Source organism: Myotis yumanensis, unplaced genomic scaffold (assembly GCF_028538775.1).
Source record: "Myotis yumanensis isolate MYYU_CA2020_CCGP unplaced genomic scaffold, mMyoYum1.0.hap1 SCAF_1, whole genome shotgun sequence".
Lineage (NCBI taxonomy): Eukaryota > Metazoa > Chordata > Mammalia > Chiroptera > Vespertilionidae > Myotis > Myotis yumanensis.
Genome location: NW_027223752.1, coordinates 62,196,536 through 62,216,857, shown reverse-complemented (window position 1 = coordinate 62,216,857; position 20,322 = coordinate 62,196,536). Strand labels below are relative to the sequence as shown.

At 42.5% G+C, this 20,322-nt stretch overlaps 1 protein-coding gene and 1 pseudogene across 4 annotated transcripts in view; one reads left to right on the top strand and one right to left on the bottom strand.

The window, feature by feature from the left end:
- Nucleotides 1-825: 825 nt before the first annotated feature.
- Nucleotides 826-948, top strand: LOC138999468 (U2 spliceosomal RNA; annotated as a pseudogene).
- A 736-nt stretch (nucleotides 949-1,684) lies between these two features.
- The window catches only part of MYO5A (myosin VA), a 200,417-nt gene continuing 181,779 nt past the window's right edge, over nucleotides 1,685-20,322 (bottom strand). For all 4 annotated transcript variants that reach the window (XM_070422631.1, XM_070422640.1, XM_070422648.1 and 1 more), the window contains 7 exons: nucleotides 17,979-18,133; nucleotides 15,464-15,553; nucleotides 13,587-13,737; nucleotides 11,005-11,287; nucleotides 9,118-9,292; nucleotides 7,965-8,045; nucleotides 1,685-7,711 (listed from right to left, as the gene is read on the bottom strand). In XM_070422631.1, the coding sequence (XP_070278732.1) occupies nucleotides 7,559-7,711; nucleotides 7,965-8,045; nucleotides 9,118-9,292; nucleotides 11,005-11,287; nucleotides 13,587-13,737; nucleotides 15,464-15,553; nucleotides 17,979-18,133 (1,088 nt within the window). In that variant the 3' untranslated portion in view covers nucleotides 1,685-7,558. The remainder of the gene's footprint in view (nucleotides 7,712-7,964; nucleotides 8,046-9,117; nucleotides 9,293-11,004; nucleotides 11,288-13,586; nucleotides 13,738-15,463; nucleotides 15,554-17,978; nucleotides 18,134-20,322) is intronic.

Below are 20,322 nucleotides of genomic sequence, written 5' to 3'. Positions count from 1 at the left end.
TTTTTAGTGTATCATATTAATTCCTACCTTTAAAAGAACTATATTTCTTGAGTTAATTTTTTTAAATCCTTACCCGAGGATATTTTTTCCATTGATTGTTAAACAAAGTGGAAGGAAGGGAGGAGGGAGAGAGAGAGAAACATTGACACGAGAGGAATACATCGACTGGTTGCCTCCTGCTTTGCCCAAACATGCAACTGAGGTATGTGCCCTGTACGTGCCCTTGACTCTAAGACCCTTTGGTCCCCAGGCTGTCGCTCCAACCACTGACCCAAACTGACCAGGCTCTTTGAGTTAAATTTTTAGTGGTACCTCTCTAGGGATTAACTCATGCATTTGAACTCATCACAGATACTTCAGTTTAATACTGTATTACTTTCCTGCAGCTGTTGTAACAAAGCACCACAAACTGGGTGGCTTAAAACAACAGAAACATATTCTCTCAGAGCTCAGTGTGGGGTTTTTCTGCACTCCACTCCAATCAAGGGAGCCCTCCCAAGGCAAAGCTGCTGGTTTTCACGGCTCCCCAACTGTGGCAGAACTACCACATGATCGAACTGGCGGAGGGGAGGAGGATGGAGTAGCCCCAGCCAACAATGTCAAATTCCATTGTTCTTACTCAGAGTTCACTGGTTTTCCATGGATAACCATTACTAATTGGTTGTGTGCTATTGATCAATTTATAGGGCTCTACAAGTGTGGTTTTTGAGGAGAGTCTTTGTTGAGCTCCTTCCTCAGTCTGCCATACCAGGTGGCAAAAGTCTGCTGAAAAATAAAAATTTATTGCAATATGATTCTCATACTATAAACTTCACCCATTTAATTATCGCTTCTCTGCCTTTTGGCTAAGATCAAGTGTAGTATCTGTTCTTATCAGTTTAAAGTATAAAACTCAGTGGTTTTTAATATAGTCACAGATATGTTAAACTATCACCACAGTCAACTTTAAAACATGGTCATCTCAAAAAGAAACTCCAATGCTCTTTACCGGTAGTTATCACTCCCTATTCCCTCAGTACCCTCTACTCCTATGTGTAGGTAGGCAACCACTTATCTACTGTATGTCATTTCTCTTTTTTCCTTAATTAGCCTGGCTAGAGGCTTATCAATTTTTTATTGATCTTTTCAAAGAACCAGTTTTTTTTTTTATTTCACTGATTTTCTCTATTGGTTTCCTGTCCTAAATCTCATTAATTTCTGCTCTAATTGTTATTTCTTTCCTCCTTATTTTGCACTTAATTCATCCTCTCTCTCTCTCTCTCTCTCTCTCTCTCTCTCTCTCTTCCTAAAGTAGAAAGTTATATATTTGATTTTAGGGCCTTCTTTTTCCCTAATACATGCAGTCTATGCTATAAATTCCCCTCTAAGTACTGCTTTCCTTGCACCCCTCACATTTTGATAAGTTGTATTTTCATTTAGTTCACAATATTTTTAAATTTCTCTTGAGATTTCTTCTTTGACTCATGTGTTATTTAGAAGTGTGTTGTTTAATCTCCAAGTATTTTGAGATTTTTCAACCATTTTTCTTGTCATTGATTTCCAGTTTAATTCTGTTTTCATCTGAAAGCATACATTATAGGACTTCTATTTTTTAAATTTTAAAGGTGGTCCAGAATGTGGTCTATATTGGTATATATTCCATGTTTCATGTGTTGTGGGTTTATTTATATGACACCAACAAAAATCCTTTATATCCGTATCTTTATTTGAACAATTTTCTATAATAGCTAGGAGAATACAGCATTAATGACACACATTTACTCAGTACAACATTAGACAACTACAAATTTAGAGTTTAAACATCAATCTGATATTGTTTTGGTTTCCATCTTAGCACTAGGTGACATCTAGTGAAAAACCCATGTTTCAAAGGCTTCTGTTAAAATGAGGTGAATTATTAACTTATTTTTAAAAACTACATGTGAGATATGCTGGGATGGGTTCCCTTTAAAACTAGAGTTGGTTGGTAATTCCTTCATTTCTTAGTACTTCTGCTTCCTTTTTAATGGCTGAATACTGTACCTAAAAACTTTTCCAGGTCCAAGAAGAACTGTTTGGAAAATTGCAATGTTCAATTTCATTTTAGTTAAAAGGCATATCCATTTCACCATAAATTAACAATTTAAAGTTAATAATTAAAATGTAATATGTTAAATGTCATGAGCTCATTTCTGTGCAACAATGTTAGAGCAATTAAAATTTCCAAGACACAAAAATGTCAATCTTACTCCAGGATTCCACAGAAATACATAACTAGGAATCATAAATTACAACACACATATCCACATTTAATGGGAAAAAATCAGCATTTGGGGGAAAAAATTAAATGGCTCAAATGATTTAGAGAACCTGAAATGTGAGCTAAAATCTTACAACATATGGCAACAATAAGACATTTGAAATTATTGTCTGAAAAATGCATTAAAATGTACTCACCTACCAAGCATTGAATTATACATTCCGGTTTCAACTAAAAAAACATTTTTCTTTCAAATATTTCAGGCAATATTACAGTACTAAAAAGGTTAGTCATTCTCAGATATTTATGACTCTACTAACACCCATTAAGTTAAGCTAATGAACATTTTAGCTAGACCGAATTATAAAATTAAAAAATGTATAAAACACATTTTGGCAGATATGTTACACAGTACTTTTCTGTTTCTGATCTTCTGAAAACCCACTAACTCCAGGCTGATTTAATTTAGGGTAATACAATGGGTTCGAATTTATAGCATTTTTTCTTGTTTTCAATCTTTTATAGTACCGGGTTTTTAAAAAATATTTTTAAAGAATGTCCATGAAAGGTTTTACAGTGGTACTCTTTACCTTTTTATTAAGAAAAGGCCGTGGAAAACAAGCCATTTAAATGCTACCAAAAATCTAACATTTCTTCCATATGTTCATTTGCTTACTTGTGACCCAGAGTCCTCCCACCTCTTGACCCCCAAACTCAGGAAGACTTTCTAAGCCCCCATTCCATTGGCTCTGAGACTGTTGCTACCCCAGAGTTCTACTACCTGTTTGGAAATAACAGAAAAGAAAGGAAGAAGTAACAGGTGGGGGAGGAGCATGCAGACGCGGGGAAAGGAATTAGTGGTTGGAGGCCACACCCAACCAAAACCCTCACAAGACCCTGAGAAACAGGGCTTGATATTCTCTCCAGGCAAGACATCCCCGTACAGAGGAAAAGTTTCGGAGAACTTAAGGCAGCTCCAGGAGGGAAGGGAGCAGGGGTTAAGGCGGCCCTCACAGCACGGCCTGAGAAGAAATGACGCTGCCCTTATCCACGAACGGAGGCCCCAGCAACACATAGCCTCCCTAACACGCATGCATACAGCACACCTCCTAGCTGCAAAGTAGACACTGGCAGCATGCACACACGGTAATGTCTACACACGCCCTGACTGGTGCATGGCCTGGCGGGGAGAGCGCTCAGAAGCACCCAGGGGCGTGGCCTGCAGCTGCAGGTTCCCCAAGGGCTGCACAGCTCACTGGTGGCTCCAACAGCTCACCTGCTGACTCTAACAGAGGGTGTGTGTGGAGAGTGACCTTCCTCATCGCTTTGGGAGGCGTTCACTGCTCTCCATCAGGCCGAGACAGCCTGCTACTAATGAGTGACCTAAACACAGTGTCGCACCCTCCAGGGGAGCACTGAGTAATTACAGAGCCAAGCCTAGTGGCAGCAGGCAACTGTGACAGAAAGAAAACTACTGGCTCTAGGTGCTCTGTCTCGTCAGCACAAAGAACTCGACATTGCTCATTACTCAGCTCCCATATGCCAGCTGCCAACTCTGATAAGAAGAAAGAGCACCTCTTGCTGACCCGGGGCCCCCCACAGGTACCGAGGAACAGATGTAACCTCAGGACTTGCCGCTGTGGGGTGAGCAGCTGGGCTGCAGGGCAAGTCTGGCCGACCTCTCTCATGTCACCATCAGCAGATGACTGCAGCCACAGTTCTCCCTTCCAGTGCTGCTGTGAGGACACAGTGAGGTAACGAGAAAGCACGCTGGAGGAAAGCAGAGCCAGATGCGAGGTCTGTGCTACAGAATTTAAAGGTCAATCACTAATTTTTGTTGTTTTATTCTAAGTAGTTGAAGTTACCCAGAGGATACTTGATTTTGCCTCCTGGGGAACTCTATGAACTGGTGAGTGTGTGTGTGTGTGTGTGTGTGTGTGTGTGTGTGTGAGAGAGAGAGAGAGAGAGAGAGAGAGAGAAACACTTTCCAGATGGTGGCAGTTGCCTCTTTACCTAGGGTTACCAGGAAAGTAATTTCTCAACAATCACTGTACTGAGATTCTAATGAAGTATTTTCAGAGTTCCCCCCACTGTTATGAAAAGATTTGCTCTGTATTATACATACTTACCCAGAAAGAGCCAACTCTCAGTTATCCACTGAAATAAAGCAAATCGTATCAACTGATCCCAACCTCCAAATCCCCTTTAAGTTGGCTTTGGAATATATAGGTATGTACTTTATCCTGACAAAAGAAGTGTCAGGTACATGGGGATTTTTCAAAACTTCCAAAGGAATCATGAAGCCACATTTGTGGATCTTAAACCATATTCATCTTCCCCATCTTTGTAGTTACTCTCAGGTGGATCAAAGCCTTAGCCTAAGAAAAGCTACAAGAAGGGAAACTGCTTCTAATTTTTCAACTACGAATTCCAAGGTGCGAGCTGAATCTAGATGTGAGTGAGTGGGGAGTATTGAGAAGGGCTTAAGACAATGAAATGCTATTCTTTCAAGATTTTTCTTTGAATTCCTAATGTGTGTCATAGAGGAATTATGAGAAAGTAAATTAGTGATAATGTTAAAAATGTACTACAGAGAAGGAGAACAAGTTTTACAGATTTGCTTCAAGGTAAGCCACCGGGTGGGCCAGGGGGCAGCTGAGGACTCCATCCACTGTTGCCTTCAATGCAGTCAGAGCGGAGATGGGATACACGGATTGCTTGACAGAATGGGAAGAGCGAACAGATAAATGGGCAGGTGGAAGCGGCCGGAAGTGTGTGCAGCTGCGTGAGAAAGTGTGGGTGGGCAGAAGGGCGGGGGAGCAGTCCTCAAACCAGTGTTGCATCCTCAAGTAGCAGTTGTTACCAGGCCATGGGGTCCCTGCTTCAGGTACTCTTGTTATGACTAACGGTCTTCAGGCTGCTAAGAGAAGTTAATTCCCACCCCCACCTGGGTCCTGGGAGCCCTGGGAGCCCTGGAACAGCGGAACTTTGTGTGGCCGTCCCTGAACAGGCCCTTGGGTCCAGCAGGGGACAGGCTGCAGCACTGTCCAGCAGAAGGACAGCAGTCCAGGGAGAGACCAAGGCCACGACGAGAGACGCTTCAGGATGCGAGCTGTCTGGGAGCAGGAAAAAGGGCTGCAGGCAGTGGGACCCATGGCGCATCTTGAAGACCTGACAAGACTGAGGGTCGCATGGACATGCCCATGGACATGCTGCACAGGACTGAGCGGGGGAGGTCAGGGGTTTCACTGCACAGCCTTCCCATGGTGGCATTTTGTTGTTAGCAGCTCCCCACTCAAGTCCCATCTATGCTCTTAGACTATGACACATTCAGTACTAACCACCTGGTTACGAGTTCATTGTTCACTGAAAACCACAGTGACAAACCAGGCAAAACTGAGAGAATCTGATTGAATTAGTAATGTTTTGGGTTGGTTTTGCAAATAAATGTATCCAATTGAATACAGCAGTATGTGATTCAGTAAAAATCACCTAGACCAATTAACTTTCTAAAAGCATGGACACAGATCATGCACATTGAAGAAAGGTTATAACTAAACAGATTTGTGATATTTTTATTAATCCCTCAGACTTAACAGGCACCGAACACTGGTCTCTACATCAGAGGATAAACTTACTGAGGAACTACAGCTCATTTCTCTAGGATCTAAGTGCCGAGAGGAGAGATGTTAGACATGGAAGGACCTTTAGAGTCAGTTGTCCAATCCTCTTATTTATAAAAGAGGAATTTGAGGCCTAAATAAGTTAACAGATAGTATTTATCTTTTAATAACAATCTTTATCACTGGTTCTAAACGGTTTGACTTCCATTACTAATATTGCACATATTTTAATAAGATGCATTTTTATAAACCATCTGGGAGTTAAATTATATAAATCTATGATTGCAATGAAGAACCAGAGTTTCTGAAGAAAGCTAAGGATTTGTATTTGCACAACCTGAAAGATTTATGTATAAGATTTCTAAGGAAAAAATGCAGAATATGTTTAATTAAAATTTTGGGGTGAAAACATAGAATCTGGGTCTTATGAAGCCCAATCCCCTGTAAAATTCAGCAATCTTCTAATATTTCTTAGATAAGTCAAAGTATTTCTAACACGATGCTCTTTAAAGTATCTAGCGTTACTGAGAACATTTATAGAAATTGCAAAGGCTAAAAAAAGGAATCATAAGTATTCATTATACACCTTCTTTTGCATAATTTATAGGATAATCAAGGTTTCAAGACCAGAATCATGAATATTCTGACAATGCTCTCTAGATAGTGACTGAGATTAATTCTTAATAAATTAAGAAGAACGGAAACCTGTCAAAGTTGACTGTATGCATTGCAGAAATCAGATCTGGGAACTAAAAATAAGTCACTTCACAGAACACTGTACCCTGTTGTGGTATCCACCAGGGAAAAATAATGAGCACACCACTGTAATGTGTCCTGAATAAATAATGACACCAACAACTGCCGTCTGTCTAATCCTACCCCTGAATGTCCAACATTTTGTCATTTTACTACAGGACTTTCCAGTGTCTGCTACTTGTGCAGGTGAATCTGTAGATGTTTGCAAAGAATCCAGTTAAAACTGATCTGATTGTACTATAAACAGAGTTGATAAAAGAGAAGCTTATTCTCGTAGTACCTAACAAGAATACCGCTTACATGTTAAAGAACCCAGTATATAGCAGCAGTTTAAGATGCTCAGGAAACTACAGTGCAAATGGACTTCTATGCTATACAGTAAACCAGCATTTTCTTAATATCTCTACATCATAATGACACATAAAGGACGTTACTTGTCCAGCTATTATACCTACTACAGTTGATTTCTGTGATCCAGTTCAACATCACCATGATTCCTAAACTGATATGATATTATACGGTATGTTCTCAACAGTGATTTTTCTTCTGGTTACACAGAGGAGGTTCTCTGTGGGTACCTTCCTAACAACCACTCATATCTGGAATTTATGGTTTTTTATACCATTTAGATGTAGTGCTAAGGATTTAAAATAAATGCTGGCAACTCGAGATACATTTTCCCCTTCCTTCCATCATTCACCTGCATGTGAACTCGGGGTACCTAATGAGCAAGGGTGCGCGGTGCTACAGGTAACAGCACGAAGGAGTGTGACTTTCTTTCCGAGGTGATGGAAGTATTCTAGGGAGATTTCCAGTTAATAACCTCTTGTGGAAGATAATGACTACATCTTCTTTAAAAATGTGTTTCAGTAGCTCACTGGAAGTAATGGGTTCTTATTTCAGGCAAGAAATGTACTGTCCTTTTGCCTCGATGTGGCTTTCAGACCCGGGAGATGAAGCCCAGGCCTAGGCTGGCTGGGATCTGGATGGTCTCCAAGGCGAGGGAGGACGGGTTGAAAGGAAAGGTGACGGGAAAGATGTGTTTAGCATCCATGAGCAGCTGAGGAGAGTCCTTCCTGTCTCGTAAACGCATCTAAGAAGATTAAAAAACAAAAAAAGCAGAGCATCAATTTTTTGAATCTATAAAGAAAATTTTCACCTGCTAAAAATCCTACCCCAAATTCCCCAACAAATGAAGAATGTTTACATTTGTTTTAAATTCACTTCATTTTCCCAATAAGCTGTTATAAAAAAAATGCACTGTAAAAATAAGAAAAATAATTAAAAAAATATCTTTCAACAAATTGTAAAATTTCCATTAAAAAAACTGTGTTGGGAGATCTTACCTGTATAGTACGAATAAATGACACAGAGACTCTTTCTTCAAACTCATTAACTGGTGTATACAAATTCAGCACTTTGACAATCTGTGAGAAATAAAATGATCAAAGCTTTCAGCATATAGTCAAGTGCACTGGGGCTCATAATATAGAAGACCGAAAAGATCTCAGCGCAGTTCCCCTTCCTCCCAGGGCTGGTGGGGCAGGAAGGGAGATGAGATGGTCTGAGGGCACATCAATTTTTATTATTTTAATTTTTATAATAAAAGTGTATTAATCTTTGTACATTTTAAAAAGCAATGTAAATTTGGAAAAACATTCAAACTGTACAAAAAGAACAAAACATGAAAAGCAAAAGTGCCCCCACTCTCATCCTCCCAGTTTCCCAAAGTGGCAATTTTTGACAGGATCGTTACTATCCTCCTAGCTGCTTTCTGTACATACTGTATGTGTAACCTATGTGAGCTTTCTATGTTATGAGATATGTGATGAACACCAAGAAAGTCCAAGAGTAAGCACAGAAATAACTGGGAAATGAGAAGTGGGCATGTGCATGCCTATGCCTCCCCTCATGCGGCTGCCGGTCCTCAGGGTCCTCCCTTCTCTGCTCCCTCCTTAAACTCAAGGCCTTGCCTGACGGGCCCTCCCCTGAACAGTCAGCTATCCCCCTCAGCACTCCTGCGGACGTCTCACCACTGAGCTCGCTAGAATCTCTTCCAGCAGAATCAGCGGGTACATCTGTCTTCCCTACTAAACTTGCAGTGCCTTTTCAGCAGGGATTGTTCCTTATATATGGAAGTGTTTCCCCCAGCAACAAGTGTGGTCCCTTGAGATAGGAACTCAATTCAAAAACAAAAATTATCTGTCTTACAACAGAGAAGTCAAAAGACTTATAAGACAATATGGGAAATTATTTTTTGGAACACAAGCTCCATAACAGGCCTAGGATGCTGACTCCTCAGAGCAGGGACGCTTTCGTTACTGGTTGTGTCTCAGTGCACTGAAATGTGTGACTTCCTGGTAAAATCTTCTTCAAGAGCTGTCAGATATATGTCTTCTCTGACGCAGAGGAAGTCAGCTCAGACAAGACCAATCGCTAGAGGATTTCTATCACCCTTGACGAATGTGAAATGATGTCAGAGGAGGGAAGCTGCGTTACCTGGGCAGTAGTTAAAGCATTGCACATGGAGCAGATGGCTTCTGCATCATCATCTGTTTTCTTTTTCACTTGCAGAAGCTGAGCAGCCTGAATGAGAGGTTCCAGGGTTTCTTTAGCCCCACTGTTCATCAGATTCTTGTCACGTAGCCATTCTTCCAGTTGACTGACATTGTACCTGTGCGAGAGAGAGAGAGAGAGAGAGAGAGAGAGAGAGGGAGGAAGGGGAGGAGAATGCAAATTTACTAAATGTCATAAATGCCTTAATTTTCTGTGTATGGCTTTGTCAGGAATTTCAGTTAAAATGACAGACAGTATTCTTGTTTGCTTTTCTTAAATCTTATCAGCTGTACTTAAAAATTATCATTATAAAAAGTCATGAGGTTTATAATCACAATTATATAAGAGTAAATTAAATGACTAGAGAATATAATTATCTTTAATGCAAGATAGAAAAGTAGCCATTATAGCAAAAGTAAGACTGGCTAAAAGATAAGATAGAACACATTGTGTGGCTGTGTCCCCCTTAAACAGCTGACCAGAAACACTTTGCAACTTCTCCTACAACTTCAGAGGTGAGAAGTGATAATCCTTTAAGTCCTCTCTCTTACTTAAGTCCATCTGAATAATACCACCCCCCCCCCCCCCCCCCACCACCACACACACACTCTGTGCTCCAGCCTTCTTCAGGAAAGAGCCTGGATGATGGAGGCAGTGACCCAAGGAAGCCCAGGGAGGGAAGGAGAGAAAGGCAAGTGGGGGCCACCAGGAGAGAAGAAGACCCCCAAACTACATGGGTGCTGAGGTATCAAGAGATGGCCAACCAAGTAACAGTGGTTCTCAAACTAAAATGAGGTAGATGGACACACAATCAGACTGAATAATCACAAGAACAAGAGGAATTATTAGGTGCTGCAAATGTATAAACAAAGCTTATACAGAAAGAGATTCTGCTACTGGGGAGTAAGGCATTAGCTTCTCGATGTTAACTACAATGGATGTGGGTCAGAATGGGAAATTTGAAAAGAATGCCAATGTTTCCTGAGACTGAGTAACTAACTTTTGTAGGAGAATTCTTGCCTCCCGTGGGTAAATTTTCTAGCTGTTTTAAAATAAATTACTTGTAAAATAAGTCAATTCTGTTATGATAATGAGGTTATGCTGAGGAGTAGTTGGCATCAAACCGAGTGCAGCTCTTCCTAGAACACCAAGGGGCACATTTCAAGTATTAGTGAAAGATTCATTAAACATGCTCTTGTGGCCACGGTACAGAAAGGTATTTTGTTAAAATAAATTTCCAAGAGCAACCAAGCATTATAATTCTTCATTATTATTTGATATTTTGTTACTGTACAATTAAAACACACACAAAAGCCCTAGCCAGTTTTGCTCAGCGGAGAGTCGGACTGTGGACTGAAGGGTCCCAGGTTTGATTCTGGTCAAGGGTGCATGCCTGGGTTTTGGCTTGGTCCCCAGTAGGGGGCGTGCAAAAGGCAGCCAATCAATGATTCTCACTCATCACTGATGTTACTCTTTCCCTCTCCCTTCGTCTCTGAAATCAATAAAAATATATTTAAAAAATAAAATATATATGAAAGAAGAGGAAGCAACTATCCCCTCTTTCTGTGTTTTTCATCATCTTTCCACTCCCTCTGAAGACTTAGCTTAGCAGTGAGTGGAACCTGCTGGAGGCACAGCGGAGCAATGATGACCGAGGAGAGGGCCAGCCAGGCCGCAGGACGTGGCTCCGTGCCCATCCTCCCTTTGCTGCTTGGCTGTGGCCCAGACAGACATCAGGTGCACTGACCTCGAGCCAGCCATCAGCTCCCCGCACGCTGGCAGGCAGTAGTGGGGCAGCGAGAAGAGGCCATCACTGCTGGCGTTTCTCACCTGATCTGCATGCCTTTGCTCCAGGAGCACATGTCCTTCCGCAGGAGGAGGTTGTTCAGCGTGATGGCCCCCACGATGTAGAACATCTGCTTGGCCACCTGCTTGATCAGCTCGGGGTCCATGCCGTGCTGACACATGACCGAGTGGAAGGAGCTGAGCTGCCGGAGGATGGAGTCCAGTGTGTAGGTGCCCTCATCGGCGATGCTGGAGGTCCGCTTCCTCAGCCCTGTGGGCTTCACCCCGGACACGCCCTGAATGGTCTCATGCTCCAGCATGCCTGAGACTGCACGAATAGTTCACGTTAGAAGAGGATCTGGAAGGACACCATTTCGTGTGCACACACATTCACACATTCACACATTCAGTTTAGGAAAATGATCTGAGCATCAAAACAGAGGGAAAAAGAACTCCCCCCAAAAAGCTTCTGGATTTTCAACTTTAATAAAGGAATAATTCTTAAATGCAAAAACTTATTATGAAATTAAGAAATCTTAATGGTGTATTTTCTAAACTAAGAAGCAGCAGCCTGCACTAGCACCAGGGTGTGGTACCTTGGGAGGGTTCTGAGAGAGGTATGCAGCAGTCAGGAGAAGATGAGCGTTCTCCAGCGCTGTGTGAGCCCCAGAGGCAAACAAATCAAGTAGCAAGGGCAGGAGCCCGCCCAGCCGGTGTGACTCAGTGTCTGAATGTCGACCTATGAACCAGGAGGTCATGGTTTGATTCCCGGTTAGGGCACATGCCTGGGTTGCAGGCTCGATCCCCAGTATAGGGTATGTAGTAGGCAACTGATCATTAATTCTCTCTCATAATTGATGTTTCTATCTCTCTCTCTCTCTCCCTTCTTCTCTGAAATCAATAAAATGTGTTTGAAAAAAAAGAAGAAAGGCAGGAGTCTGGGCAGAGGTCTTGGAGAAGACTTGGGAGGGGCAGTTGTGCAGGACTGAAAAGCTGGGCCCTTCCTTGCCCTGGGCTCATCCTCCCAGGACTCAGCCTTCTCCTCTGGGGCACGGCTGCTCATCTCCTGTGCTCTCATAACATGTAGCCTAAGTGTCCTCTAGGACGATTTTGGGATGCCTCCTCCTGGGCTTGGAGCCCCTTGAGAGCAAGGGCCAAGCCTGACTCACTTTTATTTCTCCTAGTGCTAACCTCAGCCTCCAAGAACCTCATACAGTCAACACTGTTGCTGTTGAATCACTGGGGGATTGGGTGGTGGGTTTAAGGGAGACACCTTAGAGCAGTGGTTCTCAACCTTGGCTGCACATTAGAATCACCTGGGAATCTTTTTAAAATCCTGATTTCTGGGCCTCATCCTCCGGAAATTCTGTTTCTTTGTTATGGGGTGGAGCCACAACATTAGTAACAAAGAAACAGAATTTCCGGAGGATGAGGCCCAGAAATCAAGATTTTAAAAAGATTCCCAGGTGATTCTAATGTGCAGCCAAGGTTGAGAACCACTGCCTTAGAGGTAAACTTCTTGTTTAGCCAATAGAAATAGGCACAAATAGGAAAAGAGTTTGGCTGAAGCTGACCTTCCTTGCATTTTGGCTGACCTAGGCTGCTTTAAACTCATGACTTCAGGGGACGACTGAAGAAATCCCCCGACTCACATGGTTTCCTCAGCCTGTTATGTTTCTAGTTTGGTTGTGGGCTTATGATAGGAAATGGAACACTCTGGGCCCACAGAAGGGAAAGAAATTGTGGAAATGAGGAAAACACATGGGTGGGGAGGAAAGGGCAGCTGGGAGCAGTCTTCAGAGGCTACTGATAATCTGCCTGAGGATGAGAGTGTGGTAAGTTAAAAACAAGTGTGTGTTGTTGTTGTTTTTTTAATTCAATGCATTTAAAGTTAGCAGCCTGCAATCTGTACATGCCCCCTAATTCCGACTTCAAACATGCTACACATTCCACAGTGCAGCATGATACATAAATAAACATGCAGAATGAATGCACACATTTGAAGGGAGGTACACGGAATCACATTAGCTGAAAACACATATATAGAAACAGAAACACACAAGTACACACCTACACACACACACCCAGTGGGGCTTACTGAATTAGAAACTGCTGCATTAAACCAAATGGCCTTTAACAATTCCAGAAGGACCATGAGATGTACAACTTAGCCTGGGGTGTCTGAGCCCTGTTCTGTTGCCATGGTACCCTCCCACTTCTTTTACTGTAGCCTATTAGTTAGTCAAAGTGCAAACCCTCCCCAGCCTTCCTAGTTTTAGATGTAGCGCAGTAGTTTCCTAGGTCAAAGTTTGAAGTGTTTTTCAAAACTGGACAAGGAATAAGGTCTACTGCTGGGTACACAGCATTACCCAATCTTAGAGAGAGGTACTGCACATTGGGGAGGGAAACTAGATACTGCTGCCTTGTTCGTGTGGAAGCAGTGATTCTGATGTATTCCAGTTCTTCATGGCTAACATCCCATGTTCTGGGATTCCTCAGCTAATTTTAGGACCATTTTATGTTCTCCATTTGAATACATGCTCTGAGACATGTTGTGCCACTGGTGGTTGTCTACTGGTGGGCATGTGAGGTGGACAGACTTGATGTCTGCGACGCCCTGGCCTTACCGATCATGGGCTGAAGGATGTTCTCCAGCACCCGCACGAGCTGCTGGTAGATCTGAATGGCCAGGTCACTTAGCACCTGCCGGTACTCAGCCAGGTCGAAGTTGGTGAGGCAGTGTTCGTTCTGGCGAGATGTGTTGTGCTTCATAAAGCCCTAGAGCCACAACGCAGAGTTAATGATGCACAGGAAGTGAGATGTCTGTTGTCTGTCAGACTCGCTTGATCAGCATCTTCCCGTTCTTTTTCTCTCTTCACAGAGTTTCCATCCATCCCACACATAAATGCCAGGATAATCATTATCAGTATGTGTGTTTGTTTCCATCTTTAAAATTCCACTTCTCACTAGCTTGTGAATAATACCTAAACTTGGCAACTAGCATTCCCTTTCCAACAGCAATGTCAATAAAATAGGATGGGAGAACTTAATCTAAAAAAAACTGCCCTAGCCGGTGTGGCTCAGTTAGTTGAACATGGTCCCATATACCAAAACGTCACGGTTCAATCCCTGGTCTGGGTTGGGGTACGTACGGAAGGCAACTGATCGATGTTTCTCTCTCTCTCTCTCTCCCCGCTTCTTTCATCTCTCTCTAAAATCAATAAAAACATATCCCCTGATGAGGATTGTAAAAAAATTAATGTTTCACTTATGAAACAAGAAGTTTATTGCCAAACACTAAACTACCTAAAGTACTAACATGTTTAAACTTCAGTTCATTAAATATAGTCCTATTTATAAATACTGTACCCAAAGGGCATACATAAGCTTAAAACAGATCGACTTCTACAGAGACTGGTAGATACATAAAAAGTTTTCCTTTCATGGTATCCACAGATGATTTTCATCTTTTGGTGGTATTTTGTTAAAATGGAAAGACAACGGTACAAGAAAGTACTTCTGCCACCTATTGCCTGCCAAAGGGCAATATCTGACAGAAGCCTACTTGATGGGTTCTGCCCATAGTCCTTAACAATACGGTCCAGAAGTGGGAATGACAGGGCAGCGAATGGCCCCTCTGCGGAACTCTGGTCTGTCAGTCCCACCTTCCCGGGGACCACATCTTGCTCACATTTGCCATAATTTGCCAGGACCATCCTCTGCCCCAAGCCTCTGTCTGGGTGCTCAGCAAGTGCTACAGCTCAGTTTCTCTTCTACCCTCCTGGCAAAGGATGGGCGGTGCAGGGGAGTGGTTAGGTGCAGGGGAGTGGTTAGGGGCACGGGCTCTCGAGGCAGGCAGACCCAGAATCCTAGCCCTGCTCCTTATGGCTGACAGGACTTGGGCAAATGGATGACCTTCACTGAGTTTCAGTTTCCTCATCTGTAAAACTAGGTCATAATCCCTACTGCACAGAAATGTTGTAAGAATTAAGTGACATAGTGTCTAGTAAGTGCTGTCTGATGCATAGTAAGCAGCCCTTAATAAACAGTAATTATTAACATTTTTAAAAAAACAAAGTCTGTCAAACAATTGATGAATACATCATTACAAACAAAAGCCAAACAGATTTTTGGACAAATTTAAAAAGACAGGTCTTAACTTATCACCTTTAAAGCATTATAGTAAGCTAAAACTGTTTAATTTTTAAAGAGTCCTTGACTAGTCCACTTCCACATATTGACAAAAAGTTTCATTGTTCCAACTATTCATTGACCAATGCTCACTTTATTTCTATTGTGTTTTCTTATAATACAAACTCTCAGAGGAAAGAAACTTTGTTGTTCCCCACAGTCACTGTTCCATAAATAATAAACATCAAACAAAACTATGAACTTCCAAGCCACCTCTGAATTCAGGTTTCTAAATGAACCAATGGTTAAACATTGTCCTTAAAAAGATCAGAGAAGGCACAGCATGTTGCTTTTATAATCATGTTTTTCTCACCTCTTCTCCGCTGTACTGCTTCAAACAGTGCAAAAACCGGCAAGTGTTAGAGAGCCAGAAGGAAACGGTTTCAAAATCATCACCTCTTTTCTGAAAGAGAGAATAAGCCTCAATTTGCTTTTTTTCTTGGGGAAATAACAATCTGAAAAATAACTGAACAGATACCAGAAGGCCCATTCTTTCAGTTACCATTGTAAACAATTATAAATCACAAAGGAGAACCAGAAAGACTGAAGCACTGAAACCCAGATCAGGTCAAACATCATATCAGTGATACGATACAATTAAGAAAAAAAAGATTTTAAATTGTTTTCTTAGGGAGAGGAAAGGAGAAGGAGAGAGAAACATTAATGTGAGAGCAGAACATCGATCAGCTGCCTCCTGCACACCCACTACTAGGGATCGAGCCTACAACCCAGGCATGTGCCTGATGGGAATTGAACCAGTCATCTTTTGGTGCACGGGACAATGCCCAGCCAACTGAGCCACACCAGCCAGGGTGATAAGATACAATTTTTGAGCAGTGAATCAGAAATGGGATGAAGGAAGTCCAGTGCAGAGCAGTACACAAGGGAAGCTACTTGTCTCTTCATCAGGACTGGGGCACATGTCCAAAAAACTCATTGCTAAATCAAAACAGAGCCCAGGCTGGTGTGCTCAGTGGTTAGAGTGGCAGCCTGTGCACCAAAGGGTCTCAAATTCTATTCCCGGTCAAGGGTATGTACCTGGGTTGCAGTTTCTATCCCCAGCCCCAACTGATGTGTCTCTCTCACATCGATGTTTCTCTTTCTCTTCCACTCCCTCCCTCCCTCCCTGTCCACTCTCTCTAAAAATAAATAAACAAATAAATGAAAAGCTATCCTCTGGTGAGGACACAAGACAAATATACTTCATTTCAAAAAGGGATGTGTGACAAATGCACATCAATTTTAAACGGTATCAAAAGGGTGTTAGGTTCTAGTACCCTCCCTTTGGTAATCTTGAAACAATCTGGTACAATAATTGGTCAAATTAGATAAATGCCTTCTGGCAATTAAGATGAAAGGGAGAAAACCTTAGATTTGGTTTTGTTGTCTTTGTAAAAATTGGCTTAAGAATTAGCAAAACTTGTAGTCTATCTAAGTGCAACAGAGCATCAATACACCAAAAATGAAGTGAATTATATTCAGAAGATGCTCATCAATTTTTAAATAGTAAATCTTCAGAAATTCCACACTTCAGTAACTACTGTAGAATATAACCACAGAGAACATCTTAGCAATAGGGACTGAGAACTAGCATCTGTCAAAAGGTCATGACCAGGCGCTGCGGGGAGGGGTGTGTTTCCTGAGTGCAGATGGGGAAGATGAAAGGCTCTGGAGATGGGTGGTGTTGGCTGCACAACAAGATGAATGCACTTAATGCACAGAGTTGGTCACTGAAAAATGGCTAAGCCCTGGCTGGGTGGCTCAGCTGGTTGGAGTATGATCCCATGCACCGAAAGGCCGAGGATTTGATCCCTTGTCAGGGCACATACACAGGTTTTGGGTTGGATTCCTGGTCGGGACGCATATGGGAGGCAACCAATCGAGGTCTCTTTCTCACATCAATGTTTCTTGCTCTCTCTCTGTGAAATCAATAAAAACAAACAAATAAACAACAAAACTCTACATATCCTTGGGTGAGGATAAAAAAATGGTTAAATGCTATAATTTTTTGTTATGTATGTTTTACCACAATAAAAAAAGTATTTCATGAAAGACATCTTAGATTTCTGGGCATGTTAACTATCCACTTATCTCCATCCTAAAAATTCTCCTTAAGTCAGATAATCAGAAAGCAAAGTATTTAGAACACATTCTCTTGGCTCCTCACAGAAACACCGGGGTTAAAACTAAGAATAACGTTCAGTGTTTTTCTAGAGTCAGGAGGAGGATTATGCAACGTGACTTAGTGATTACTGAGTCATTACGTAGGACTTCCTGCTCTAGTACTTAATTTTTCTGTCTTTTTCCAGCCTTTCCTTTCTGATTAGTATCTGTGTGTTGCTTCTCACGTGGAATCAGGCACAGGTGACAAGGAAAGTTACGGGTGAAGAAAAGTTCAAAGAAAAACTTTATTTCATCAAATATCTTTTTATAAGAATGAGCCATGGATTATTGAACTTATTTAATACCTATTTTAACTATAGCATCATATTCCCTGTATATGATGGACTCCATTAAATATTTTAAATTTACTTCTAAGACCGTAAAAGCAGGCTATTTCTGTCTATGAAGAAACAATTTTCTCCACAATTAAATGCAATGAAATCAAATTAGTTTTGATTATTGTTTATCCTGAGCCCTGTTTTGAAGAAGCATATAGACAATCTGTAAGAAAAAACGTTTCCTACTGTGGTACATTTCCACAGTGGAAGGTAGCAGTTAAAACTGCAAAGTGTTCACACCTTCCTCAAGGCTGAGGGAGAAAAAGCCCCTACATGCAGGTTCTGTTATTAATACTCATTATGAGAATTTTGTTAAACATGACTGACCTTTAATACTTTTTTGATGCTGTTAATTGTGGATGTTAGCAGCGACCTTACTTTCTGGTCATCGTTCAGGTAGTCGGCATGTCGAACACACATGAACAGGATATACGCTGGTAACCCTGGGATCAGGTTGACTGCTACACCACGTGGCTTCAGTTCTGAGAAGAGAAGAGAGAAAAAACAATCGTACCTAACACCAACAGTCTTCATGAGACGTGCTTTGAGAGACAATGAAAGCCCAGTTCTCATGTGAGAGTCCAATCATTCAGGGTAAATAGGTCACATAAAAAGCATATTTTAATAGCTCAGTAAGAGAAGTTTTTGAGGGTGGGAACATGGTGAATTTTAGTTGTCTTTGCCAAGACAACTCCCAAATCTCTATCTTCTGCCCTGACCTTTCCCTTGAATTCTAGTTTCTTGGATCAAATGCCTTCTTGGCAGCTCAGCTCAGACATGTCAGACTGAGCCCATCCAAACCAAATTCCATTTCTATGGTACCTGCTCTTCCAGGAGTTGTCCCCCTCTCAGTAAATGGCAGTTCCAGCCTTCTGGGTTCTCAGGTTATAAACCTGTCATCACCTTTGATGTCTTTCTTTTTCTCACACCACACACCTAATCCATCAACAAATTCTGTTGGCTTTACCTATAAAACACATCCAGAATCCAGCTACCAGCTGCGCTGGTCTAGGTCCCCACCATCTCCTCTTGGATTGTGGTCTCTGATCCATCCCTCACTCCCCAGTGGTACATTTTCACCCAACAACCAGAGTAATTCTATAGGAAAATGTCAGTCAGATTATGTCATTCTTGTTATGAAAATCTTCCAAGTAGCTTCTTACCTCATTCATTTAAAAACCAAATACTCAGCATGATCTGTGTGATCAGGTCTGATCCCCTGCCCCAGATCACTGTGCTCCAGTAAAATGGGTCTCCTTGTGATTGGCTGAACGTGCCAGGCATGCCCCCACCCCAGGGCCTATTTGCCAACTATTTTCTGCCTGGAATGTTCTTCCTCAGGTATCATCAGCATGAACTGCTTCCTTACTTCCTCAGTCTCTGTCCAAAGATCACCTGGTCAAAGAGGCCTTTCCTAACAATCCTAATAGATAAAAAGCCAGGGGCCATCACTACCAAAACAACTGGACGGACTACCAAACAGCAGGCTGCGTGGGGGAACCAGGCCAGCAGGGGGGGCAGAGAGGGATGACCAGGCTGGCATGGGGAGGGCAGTTGGGGGTGACCAGGCCAGCAGGGGGCCCGTTAGGGGCAACCATGCCGGGGCAGGGGGCAGCTGGGAGCGACCAGGCCAGCAGGGGGGCCGTTAGGGGTGACCAGGCTGGCAGAGGGGCAGTTGGGGACTATCAGGCCAGCAACGAGGGGCAGTTATGGGCAACCAGGCCTGCGGGGGGGAGGGGCAGTGAGGGGCAACCAGGCAGGCAGGCAGGTGAGCGGTTAGGAGCCAGCGGTCCGGGATTGTGAGAGGGATGTCTGACTGTCGGTTTAGGCCCAATCCCAGGGCCTAAACCGGCAGTCGGACATCCCCCGAGGGGTCCCAGATTGGAGAGGGTGCAGGCTGGGCTGAGGGGACAAGCCCCCCCTGCTGTGCACAAATTTCGTGGGGCCTCTAATTTTATATAAATTAGTACATTTGCCTTCACTCTTCATCCTTTCTACCCCATTATATGTTTGTTTATTTTTTCTGTTTTCTTTTTTAGTTATTGATTGATTTGAGAGAGAGAGGAAAGGCGAGAGAGGAGTGAGACAGAGACAGAGACAAAGAGAGAAAGGGAGAGAGAGAAACATCAATTTGTGTTGCTCCACTTATTTATGTATTCACTGGTTGATTCTTGTATGTACCCGGACTGGAGATGGAACCCACAACCTTGGCATATCGGGACGATGTTTAACCAACTGAGCTACCCAACTAGGGCTTTTCCCTCTATCTTCTCTCGCAGTGGAATATAAGTTATATGAGAATAGGGACTCTACTCTCTCTGTTACCCAGCACAGAGAATGCTTGGCACTTGGTAAGAGCATACTAAATGTTTATTGAACTGATGAATCTTTACTTAAACTCTATGTTTAAAAATCAGTGGCTCCTTAACATTTTTGCTAAATGAAAATCAGGTTGAACCTTTAGCACCTCTGCACCTAAATACAGTACTAAGTTTAATGCCAGGAACCTTAGGAACTTTATCAGGTGTAACTGCCAATCACACTGCTGTCACCTGGCACCTGGGGGAGGAATGCTATACAAAGGCTGAGAGGTGTTCAGCATTCAGTTCAGAACTGTGCACACTCCCTAACCATTTCCCACCCTCCCCTAAAAAGTATTCCTCAGAGCAAT